Source organism: Lagenorhynchus albirostris, chromosome 8 (genome assembly GCF_949774975.1).
Source record: "Lagenorhynchus albirostris chromosome 8, mLagAlb1.1, whole genome shotgun sequence".
Classification (NCBI taxonomy): Eukaryota; Metazoa; Chordata; class Mammalia; order Artiodactyla; family Delphinidae; genus Lagenorhynchus; species Lagenorhynchus albirostris.
Genome location: NC_083102.1, coordinates 51,493,943 through 51,506,507, shown reverse-complemented (window position 1 = coordinate 51,506,507; position 12,565 = coordinate 51,493,943). Strand labels below are relative to the sequence as shown.

Here is a 12,565-nt window from a genome sequence, read left to right as displayed (position 1 = left end):
TTTTAATTTTATTTATTTATTTTCGGCTGCATTGGGTGTTCATTGCTACGCGTGGGACTTTGTCTAGTTGCGGCGAGTGGGGGCTACTCTTTGTTGCGGTGCATGGGCTTCTCATTGTGGTGACTTCTCTTGTTGCGGAGCACAGGCTCTAGGCATGCAGGCTTCAGTAGTTGTGGCTCGCAAGCTCTAGAGCACAATCTCAGTAGTTGTGGCTCACGGGCTGAGTTGCTCCATGGCATGTGGGATCTTCCTGGACCAGGGCTCGAACCCGTGTCCCCGGCATTGGCAGGCGGATTCTTAACCACTGCGCCACCAGGGAAGCCCAAGATGTGTATTCTTTAAGATTGTCATTAAGTCCATGATAATAGCTTAAATACAGTACATAAAGGGATGTTCACATAGACTTGTGAACTCATAAATATGTAAGATTAATAAGTCCCATAAATTGTTAAAGCAATTACTGTATAATCTTTTCAGACTGAACTTTAAAATAATGTAGTGTTTTCCTTGCAATTATTTAACTCTTGCTTAGAGACTCTCTCTTATAGGATGGGTGAGTGAATATGTGGTGCTATATAGGACTTGAAAATTAATTTTAAAAATATGCTAATCTGTTTTATTGTGGAAGATTATAAAAGGTTCGAATTGTGGCTTATGGATGCCTTTAATTATTTTAAGATGTTTTCCTGTGATGTATCCTTAGGAAACCCCTGTGGATTATGTATTGTGGCTTACTTAAATATGCTGACAACACTTAAAAAAAAAACAGAAAATAATTTCACAACCCTTCTTACTAAAACTCTACCATAGTAAAACTCAGCTTGATTTAAAATGTTGATAGTCATGTTTTAGTGCAAAAAAATTATTCCTTTTAAAAAGTAGCAGAAATACCTAGTAGAGTTAAATTATTTAAAAGCCATTTTCACTTTTGAGGATTCCACTTCAGAGGCAGGGGTGTTAGAGTTCACAGTAGTCATAATTTTTAGACATTTCATTCCCATTGTACACTCTCCTTTTTATTTGTCATCATTTTAATATTTTTTAGGAAACACATGAAGTTTTCCAAGTAAACATCAGGGTCCCTTGGAAGCACGTCTGGTTCCTCCCAGTCATCTTAAGAATCTGTTAGAGAGCTGTTGCAATGATTAAACGTATGGTCGTAACATTTTGGGTGGGAGTTCAAGAGTCAGGAAATAGAAAAAATATGAAACTTTAAATATTTTTATTTATTGGTGTCTCCAGTAGGGTTGATGTCCAGTCCATCTAATAGTATGTAACTAATTTTGTTGATTATTTAAAAGTGCTGGGATTACTTGGATTCTTCAACTGTAACAAAAACTTGTGCCTAGAACTCTGGTGGTCTTCTTACAATGAGCTTGGAAAGGGATCTTCTTGATGCTGAGCCCATGAAGGAACTTAGCGGGAAGCGTCCTTTGGTATGTTCTGAGGTTAACGGGCAGATAATTCTTTTAAAGGTAAGTTCTTTGTTCTTGTGGGAGATTCAGAAGTACAAAGGGGAGTGGTGGTGGTACTTTTCAGGAAAGTAAAGACCCACTGTTTATTTTCTAAATTATGTGAATTGACTGGTATGATGATTATGCTTCCAGTGTGGTTGCCGGAACTAATTTTGAATTTAAAGTTTCTCTCATTTCCCTAAATAATGTATGTCTTTAATAGAATATACTTGCTTTCCTTTTTTTGGGTGAACTTATTACATTCTAGCCAAGAGCCTTTTAAAATTCTTGTTTTTCTTATATTTCTCTTTGAAATCTCAACTATTTTGCCAACACAGTCTTCTGTTCTTTGATTTCTTCTCTTCATTGACCTGGAAAACTGTTAATCATGATAGTAGGCTAATTACTTTGGCTTTAGTGAATGCATATTGTAGAGTGTATATTAAGCTACTGGTAGAAATGTTCTTTTCTTTCTATATCATATCATTTAAAGCAGATAGAAAAAGTATTAAAAAAATAAATTTAGTTATATTTTAACTTATATAAAAATCTAATTTAAGTTGGAATGATATATAATTAGAGTGAGATTTTTAATCTTGGAATTGCCAATCCCTCTTTTTTTTTTTTTTGGTACAAGGGCTATTCTGTGGATGTCGACACAGAAGCTAGGGTAATTCAGAGAGCAGCCGCGTATCACAGAGCTTGGAGAGAAGCTAAAGAAGAGTCTGGGTTGCTACCATTGATATTCCTATTTTTGTGTAAGGTAAAGTTTTTATGCTAATCTCTTGCAGAAAACATTTTATTTAAAGTGCGTTTTAGCTCCAAGCTTTAGAGAAGTAATTAATTCCTTTTAACTTTTTAAAAATTGAAGTATATAGTTGATTTACAATATTGTGTTAGTTTCAAGTGTACAGCATAGTGATTCAGTATATTTGCAGATTATATTCCATTACATGATAATGGGTATAATTCCCTGTGCTAAACAGTAAATCCTTGTTGCTTATCTATTTTATATATAATAGTTTGTATTTGTTAATCCCATACCCCTAATTTGTCCCTCCTACTTTCCCTCTCCCCTTTGGTAACCACAAGTTTGTTTTCTATGTCTGTGAGTTTGTTTCTGTTTTGTATATACGTTCATTTGTATTATTTTTTAGATTCTACGTATGTGATATCATATAGTATTTGTCTTTCTCTGACTTATTTCACTAAGCATGATATTCTCTATCCATGTTGTTGCAAATGGCAGTATTTCATTCTTTTAAATGGCTAATATCACATTGTATAGCTACCACATCTTCTTAATCCAGTCATCTATTGATGGGCATTTGGGTTGCTTCCATGTCGTGGCTATTGTAAATAGTGCTGTTATGAACATTGTGGTGCATGTATCTTTTAGAATAAGTTTTTTTTGTTTTTTCCGGATATATACCCAGGAGTGGAACTGCTGGATCATATGGTAGTTCTATTTTTAGTTTTTTGAGGAACCTCCATACTGTTTTCCATAGTGGCGACACCAATTTACATTCCTACTGACAATGTATAATGGCTCCCTTTTCTCCACATCTTCTCCAGAATTTGTTATTTGTAGATTTTTTGATGATAGCCGTTATGACAGGTGTGAGGTGATACCTCATTGTGGTTTTGATTTGCATTTCTCTAATAACTAGTGATATTGAGCATCTTTTCATGTACCTGTTAGCCATCTGTATGTCTTCTTTGGAAAAATGTCTATTCAAGTCTTCTGCCCATATTTTGATTGGTGTTTTTTGATATTGAGTTGTATGAGCTTTTTGTATATTCTGGATATTAACCCCTTGTTAATCGCATCATTTGTGAATATTTTCTCTCATTTCGTAGGTTGTCTTCATTTTGTTGATAGTTTCCTTTGCTGTGCAAAAGCTTTTAAGTTTAATTAGCCAGTCTTTTCAAAAGGTGGTGCTAGGCATGTAAAACAAAGAAATTAGAGCATTCCCTTACATCATATATAAAAATAAACTCAAAATAGTTTGAAGACCTAAATGTAAGACATGAAACCATAGAACTCCTGGAAGAGAACGTAGAAGAAACAGTCTGACATAAATTGTAGCAATATTTTCTCCTATCTGTCTCCCAAGGCAAAAGAAATAAAAGCAAAACTAAACAAACGGGGCCTAATTAAACTTAAAAGCTTTTGCACAGCACAGAAGTAATTCTTTCCAGAAAAGTTATTTTGTACAGTCATTGTATACTAAAAATATATTGAAGAATTTTTCACTTAGATTCTCGTTCTCTGTTTTGCTTCTCAGTCTGATCCTATGGCTTATCTGATGGTCCCATACTATCCTAGGGCAAACCTGAGTGCTATTCAATCCAGCATGCCTTTAACTTTAGAAGTAAGTAAAAAAACCTTATTTCCATGGATGTATTAAATGAGAAAATTAACATCTAAAGTTTATTGAGGATATACTACATGCTTTATACAGTGTACAGTTTTGACTCATTTTGTTTAATTGTCATATCAGCCCTGTGATATGAGTTATCCTACTATATACAGATTAGAAAAATGAGGCTCACAGAGATTAATGTGACTTGCACAGGGTCCCTCATCCAGTGGCTGAGTTGGGACTTGGAATTGGGTCTTTTTGGCACCAAAGCCCATCCTTATAACTATTAAGTTGTACTGTATGTAAATTGTGTAGTATAGCACTTGGTATTTTAAGTTTTAAGCAGTAGCTTTAATTTCTATTGTAAATTTATATTAGTAATAACAATAAAGGATGCCCAGATTCTTGCTACCCAGTAACACTTTTTCAGTCTCTTTTTCTTTTTTAGATGCCTTCTGCTCATTATTTGTAATCCAAGTCTTCTTAGAGACTGTAGTCTATAAGTCACACACACACACACACACACACACACACACACACACACACACACACACACACACACACACACACACACACACGGTATTACCAGTTACATAATCAGGACTTCTGTCCTTTAATTCTTTCTCTATTGCTGTATTCTTTTTAAAGGTTCATTTGGAGGAAGCTTAGTCACTTCTGGAAAAGTCTTTTAATTAGAGAAAATGTTCAGCTGTTAAAATGATTTGTCTACTTCCTGACTTCTTTTGTATGTACTTGTCTGTAGGAAGCTTTAAAGGTCATGAAAGGTGTTGCCCAGGGCCTGCATACATTGCACAAGTATGACATAATTCATGGATCACTTCATCAGAACAATGTATTTGCTTTAAACCGTCAACAGGGAATTGTTGGAGATTTTGACTTCACCAAATCTGTGGTAAAATATAGTGGTTTTGTAACTAAGTTCTAGACTTCATTTAGTATTATTAGGCAGTAGTTCAGCACTTTTATATCATATGGTAATTTATTATAAGACCTTTGCCTTCAGTTAAGGTGTGTCATATAGTGCAAGCAATTATGTGTTATCAGGTGGGTGCTGGAACAAGAGTTTCTAAAGTTGTGCATTATATTTTTTAACTGTAAGTCTTAGGAGCAGCCTGAAATTACAGTCAATGGCATTGACAGCATTAGCATTAATCAGTTAATTCATCAAGAAACATTTAGTTGCTGGAAGTACACAAGGAAAACTAGGTGGCCATCTCCTGTCTCCCAGTCTACTGGTGCCCTTCCCCTCGATAGATTAAATTTAGATATACATACTTTGCTATTTTTTGATTAATGGGCATTTTTAGAAACTTGGGAACCTTGGACTTTTCCACTTAATTCAAGTTCGAGTTTGATGACATTGCCCGTGAATTTTGGTGTCATGTTACCTCAGAAGAGGCAATTTGTGGGAATAACAATATCAGACAATTAAAGAGCATATTGTGATCTTTTTTTTTTTTTTCTTTTTGGTAGAATGGGCAGTTTCAAAATACAATCACGAGGGGCTTCCCTGGTGGCGCAGTGGTTGAGAGTCTGCCTGCCGATGCCGGGGACACGGGTTCGTGCCCTGGTCCGGGAAGATCCCACATGCCGCGGAGCGGCTAGGTCCATGAGCCTGCACGTCCGGAGCCTGTGCTCCGCAACAGGAGAGGCCACAACAGTGAGAGGCCCATGTACCACAAAAAAAAATATATATATACAATCACGAGGGAGCAGTTCTCTTTGTTAAAATAACAGCTTTATTGACATATAATTCACATACCATAATGTGTATAATTCACTACTAATCTTAATATGTTCAAAAAGTTCTGCATCAGTCACCACTGTCTAATTCCAGAACGTTTTTTATCACCCTCAAAAAGAAACCCCATACCGGTTTGCAGTTACTCCCTCTTTCTTTCTCTACTCAGCCTCTTGGAAACTGCTAATCCATTTTCTGTCCCTATAGATTTGCCTCTTCTGGACATTTCCTATAAATGGAATCATGTGTGGCCTTTTGTGATTGACTTATTTCACTCTGCGTAATGTTTTAAAAGTTCATCCATGTTGTAGCATGTGTCTAAACTTCATTCCCTTTTAAAAATGCCCAAATAATATTTCGTTGTATGGATATGCCATATTTTGTTTTTACCTTCGTCAGTTTGTGGGCATTTGGGTTTCCACTTTTTGATTATTATGAATAATGCTGCTATGAAAATCAGTATACAAGTTTTTGTGTGGAGATATGTTTTCTTGGGAGTGGAATTGTTGGGTTATATGGTAACTCTTCTGTGTTTCACCGTTTAATGAACAAAACTGTTTTCCAAAATGGCTGCACTGTTTTTCATTCTCATCAGCGATGTATGAGGATTCCAGTTTTTCAACATCCCTGCCAATATTTTATTGTCTGAGGAGTTCCCTTTTGACTAGTAAAAGTCATAATGCTTTTTAATTTTTTTTAAAGAGTTTTTTTTGATGTGGACCATTTTTTTAAAGTCTTGATTGAATTTGTTACAGTTATTGCTTCTGTTTTATGTTTTGGTTTTTTTGGCCGCGAGGCTGTGGGATCTTAACTCCCTGACCAGGGATTGAACCTGTACCCCCTGCATTGGAAGGCAAAGTCTTAACCACTGGACTGCCAGGGAAGTCCCCATAATGCTTTATTTGTTGGTCGTCTGCAAGTGATAGGATAATGCCACCTGTCTGTATACAGTTTCAGTGGTGTTCATGTGGTACCCCAAAAAGAAGAGAAAATAAAAATGTAAAACTATAATGAAATGCTGGATTATAGAGGATTTATACATAGTAGATTTGCTGAAATGTTTATTTTAATGAAAATTAGGATAACATCTTAAGAAAAATAACTGAACTGTGAGTTTTAAAAAGTTCTCAATTCATAGGGATCCTGGTTAGTTTACCTTTTGAACATGCCATTTGCACAACTATAGATATGACTCCAAAGAATTCTTCCTGTTTTATACTGATTTGTCAGCTGTTATTATCCAACAAAACATTGTTTTTAATCTCTATTTAAAATTATTTACTTTGAAATATTGATTAAACTCACCTTTTGCTGCATTTTTCACCCACTCTCAGATTGAAGTACTAATTAGGAAGGGTAATTTGAAAAGCAGACTGTAGTCAAGAACATTGCTTTTCATACATCATACTGCATGTGAATCTCCTGGGGATCTTGTTAAAATGCAATTTTTAGAAATTGAGTTAAAACTAGTATATGATACTATATGTTTCAGGTGTACATAAAATGCAAATTTTTATTCAGCATTTCTGGGATGGAGATTTTGTATTTCTAACAAGCTCCTGGGTGATACTCTAGCTGCTGGTCTTTGGACCACACTCTGAGAAGCAAGGATAATGATGGTAGTGATATGTACTGGGTAATTATTGTACTGATTACCTTTACCTTTACAATAACTCTGTAAAGTAGTTACAAATTAATTAATTTCCTTTTTACAAATTAATTAATTTAGGCTCAAAGTGGTTAAAGCCCAAGGTCACATAGCAAATAAATGGCAGAGTGGGAATTGCAGTAAAGGTTTGTCTGAATCCAGGGTTCATGTTCTTGTCATTCATCATCCTTTGGCACATTGGAAATGGTGTACTTAGAAAATGGTCAGTAAGGAAGTACTTTGTAGACTTGTGGTTTTTAAAAGTTATTTAGAATTTTCAGAATTAGAAAATAGCACTGCCTCTAGCCCTTATGAAGTGTGTTTTTTTTACAAAAGAGTACCAAATTCTTAAAGAATCACTAGTACTTAGTTTTTAATCTGCTGGAGTCTACAATGTGAAATGTAACCATAGTCTCACTGTTAATTTCATGAGACTGATTTTAAGAGCAATTTATAATAGTGGAAATTAGGTAAAAATATTTGAAAGCAAGAGAGAATAAAATATTTCAAATGAATATTTTTTGTGTTGATTAAATGCAGATTACTTCACAGAATGCTGCCTCAACTGTGTTGCCTTTAAAATATTTAACCTACTGTTTTTGTAGAGTCAGCGAGCCTCAGTGAACATGATGATTGGTGACTTGAGTTTGCTATCACCTGAATTGAAAATGGGAAAACCTGCTTCTCCAAGTTCTGACTTATATGCTTATGGCTGCCTTTTATTGTGGGTATGTTATTTTTTTATTGAAACAGATAAGTCATTTATTTATATATATTTCAGTATAGAAAGTGATGGTTTGAAGTGGCTTTCCTCAGTATATTACTCTGAATAAAAAATAGTGGTAGATTTTTAGTAGAAAAAAATTTCTTCCCACTTGTTTTTAAAAGGTTGTCATAAACTGTTGCTCTACAGTTGATCTTTGAACAACATGGGTTTGAACTGCCTGGGTCCACTTAAGCGCAGTTTCATTTTCAGAAGTATATACTATAGTACCACTCCATCCATGGTTGCGCACGTACAGAGGAACCAGGGATATGGAGGGCCAACCATAAATTCTATGCGGGTTTTCAACTGTGCCAAGCTTCGGCACCTCTAACCTCCATGTTGTTCAGGAGTCAGCTGTACTTCTTATCATCTGTTGTGTACTTTCTAAAAATTGGCTTGATAATATGTTTTACATAGCATGCTACTGTCTTAGTTTTATTGAAGTCAAGATTAACAGTGAGGATGGTTTTGTCCTATATTAATCTGGAAGTAATTCATGCATATATGGAAAATAAATATTAAATGATATTAAATAAGCCTTGAGTAAAAGTTCCTGCTTTGAGTGTAAACCAAATAGCTATTTCTAATCCATGGTTTAAACCCGTTCTTCCTGTGAAATATGAGGGGTTAAGTGTTAACAGGGAAGGATGTCTGTTCTCACTTCTTCTGTTTAACATTGTACTGGAGGTTCTAGCCCACGGGTCAGCAAAATTTTCCATAAGCGGCCAGATGGTAAACAGTTCAGGCTTTGTGGGACATATGGTTTCTGCTGCTTTAGCCTGAAAGCAGCTATAGACAGTACATAAATGAGTGAGTGCCTCTGTTCCAATAAAACTTTATTTATGGATATTGAAATTTGAATTTCATATAATTTTCATGTGTCATGAAATAGTATTCTTTGATTTTCTTTTAAACATTTTAAAATGTGAAAACCATTCTTGGCTTGCATGCTGCATGAAAACAAGCAGTGGGATGGATTTGGCATACAGGCTGTAGTTTGCTAATCCTGGTTCTAGTTAGTCAAATAAGGCAACAAAACAAAAAGCATACAGTTTGAAAATGAAGAAGTAAAGCCATCTTTATTTGCAGGTGACATGATTAATTATGTAGAAAATCTTTATGAATGTTATATACATTAATGCTACTAAAACCAACAAATTTAGCAAGGTTGCAGGATACAAAGTCAGTATAATAATTAATTGGGTTTCTTTATACTAGGAAATTGAAATTAAACAGTCATTTACAGAAGTATAAAAAATATGGAGCTTTTAGAGCTAAATTGACAAAAGATTTGCAAGATCTTTATACTGAAAACTACAAAAGTATTGTTGAGAGGAACTAAAGAAGGTGTAAATAAATGGAGAGATGCGCCATGTTCATGGACTGGAAGAATCAGTATTGTATGGATGTGAGTTCTTCTCAAATTGGTCATAGTTTTGATACAATTTCAACAAAACTCCTTCTAGGCTTACTTTTTTTTTTTTTTTTGACAGTAATTGACAATCAGATTCTGTAGTTTATATGAAAATACATGGGATCTGGGATAGCTAAAACAATTTTGAAAAAGAATACAAGTGGAGGATTTTAACTGATTTTAAGACTTAATAAAATTACCGTAAATCAAGACAGTGTGATATTGATGTAAAGTTAGACATGGATCAATGGAACAGAATAGAGACAGTAGAAATAACACCCACTAAAATATGGTCAGTTGATTTTTGACCAAGGTGCCAGGACAGTTCTATGAGGGAAAAGATAGTCTTCAACAAATGGATAACAATTGGGTATCTGTACATAAAAAATAAACTTTGACTCATTCATTGCACAATGTATAAAAATTAACTCTAAATGTATATTAGACCAAAATGTAAAACCTAAGTCTCTAAAACTCAAGAATAAAATACAGGAGAAAATCTTACTGAGTTTGGCAAAGATTTTTTGTAATAGGACACAAAAAACATCAAGTATAAAAGAAAATAATTTGGATTTCATCAAAATTTAAAATTGTGCTCGTCACAAGACACTGTTACAAAAATGAAAGGCAAGTCATACACAAACTTGGAGGAAATATTTGCAAAACATATATCTGACAGAAGACTTCTATACAGCTTACAGTGAACTCTTACAACTGAATAATAAGAAGACAACTCAAAAATGGACAAAATATTTAAATAGGCACTTACCAAATAAAATGTCCAGATGGTAAATAAGCATGTGAAAACATGCTCTCAATATCATTAGTCATTGGGGAATACAAATTAAAACCAAAAGGAGATACTACCACACGCCCACTATAATGTCTAAAATTAAAAATACTAACCACATCAAGTGTTGGCTAAGATGTATAGCAACTAGAACTCTCATATATTGCTGAGGGGAATGTAAATGTAACAACCACTTTGGAAAACAACTTGGCAGTTGTTAAAAGGTTAAACATATACCTATTATATGACCCAGCTGTTTTACTCCTAGATATTTAGCCAAGAGAAATAAAAGCATATGTCCACACAAAGACTTGTACAAAAATATTCAAAGACATTTTATTTGTAAGAGCCAAAAAATGGGAACAACCCAAATGTCCATAAACAGATGAATGGAAAAACAGTCTGCTATATATTCATTGGAATATTACTCAGCAATAAAAAGGAATGAACTATTAATACAGGCATGCCTTGTTTTATTGAGCTTCACTTTATTGCACTTCACATATATTGTGTTTTTTTATATATTGAAGATTTGTGGCAACCCTGCATGTCAGATGATGGTTAACGTTTTTTAACAATAAAATATATTCTTAAATTAGGGGATGTACATTGTTTTTTATTCTTTTATTTTTTAACATCTTTATTGGAGTATTAATTGCTTTACAGTGTTGTAAAGTTTCTGCTGTATAACACAGTGAATCAGCTATATGTATACATATATCCCCATATACCCTGCCTGTTGCATCTCCCTCCCCCCCTCCCTATCCCACCCTTCTAGGTGGTCACAAAGCACAAAGCTGATCTCCCTGTGCTATGCAGCTGCTTCCCACTAGCTATTTTACATTTGGTAGTGTATATGTCAATGCTACTCTCTCACTTTGTCCCAGCTTACCCTTCCCCCTCCCCATGTCCTCAAGGCCATTCTCTGTGTCTGTGTCTTTATTCCTGTCCTGCCCCTAGGTTTTCAGAACTATTTTTTTTTGATTCCATATATATATATGTGTTAGCATATGGTATTTGTTTTTCTCTTTCTGACTTCGCTCTGTATGACAGACTCTGGATCCATCCACCTCACTACAAATAACTCAATTTCGTTTTTTTTTATGGCTGAGTAATATTCCATTGTATATATGTGTACCATCTTCTTTATCTATTCATCTGTTAATGGACACTTAGATTGCTTCCATGTCCTGGCTATTGTAAATAGTGCTGCAATGAACATTGTGGGACATGACTCTTTGAATTACGGTTTTCTCAGGGTATGTGCCCAGTAGTGGGATTGCTGGGTCATATGGTAGTTCTGTTTTTAGTTTTTTAAGGAACCTCCGTACTGTTCTCCATAGTGGCTGTACCAATTTACATTCCCACCAACAGTGCAAGACGGTTACCTTTTCTCCACACCTTCTCTAGCATTTATTGTTTGTAGATTTTTTTGATGATGGCCATTCTGACCAGTGTGAGATGATATCTCATTGTAGTTTTGATTTGCATTTCTCTAATGATTAGTGATGTTGAGCATCCTTTCATGTGTTTATTGGCAATCTGTATATCTTCTTAGGAGAAATGTCTATTTAGGTCTTCTGCGCATTTTTGGATTGGGTTGTTTGTTTTTTTGATATTGAGCTGCATGAGCTGCTTGTATATTTTTGGAGATTAATCCTTTGTCAGTTTGCTTCATTTGCAAATATTTTCTCCCATTCTGAGGTTTGTCTTTTTGTCTTGTTTATGGTTTCCGTTTCCTTTGCTGTTCAAAAGCTTTTAAGTTTCATTAGGTCCCATTTGTTTATTTTTATTTCCATTACTCTTGGAGGTGGGTCAAAAAGGATCTTGCTGTGATTTATGTCATAGAGTGTTCTGCCTATGTTTTCCTCTAAGAGTTTGATGGTGTCTGGCCTTCCATTTAGGTCTGTAATCCATTTTGAGTTTATTTTTGTGTATGGTGTTAGGAAGTGTTGTAATTTCATTCTTTTACATGTAGCTGTCCAGTTTTCCAGCACCACTTATTGAAGAGGCTGTCTTTTCTCCATTGTATATTCTTGCCTCCTTTATCAAAGATAAGGTGACCATATGGGTTTATCTCTAGGCTTTCTATCCTGTTCCGTTGATCTACATTTCTGTTTTTGTGCCAGTACCATACTGTCTTGATTACTGTAGCTTTGTAGTATAGTGTGAGGTCAGGGAGCCTGATTCCTCCAGCTCCATTTTTCTTTCTCATGATTGCTTTGCCTATTCGGGGTCTTTTGTGTTTCCATACAAATTGTGAAATTTTTTGTTCTAGTTCTGTGAAAAATGCCATTGGTAATTTGATAGGGATTGCATTGAATCTGTAGATTGCTTTGGGTAGTAGAGTCATTTTCACAATGTT

General features: G+C 34.8%; 1 protein-coding gene across 2 annotated transcripts in view; it reads left to right on the top strand.

Annotated features, from left to right (window-relative positions):
- The window catches only part of STK31 (serine/threonine kinase 31), a 100,919-nt gene that overhangs the window by 43,337 nt on the left and 45,017 nt on the right, over nt 1-12,565 (top strand). For both annotated transcript variants that reach the window (XM_060156981.1, XM_060156980.1), the window contains exons 17-21: nt 1,350-1,475; nt 2,092-2,217; nt 3,743-3,829; nt 4,584-4,733; nt 7,836-7,958. In XM_060156981.1, the coding sequence (XP_060012964.1) occupies nt 1,350-1,475; nt 2,092-2,217; nt 3,743-3,829; nt 4,584-4,733; nt 7,836-7,958 (612 nt within the window). The remainder of the gene's footprint in view (nt 1-1,349; nt 1,476-2,091; nt 2,218-3,742; nt 3,830-4,583; nt 4,734-7,835; nt 7,959-12,565) is intronic.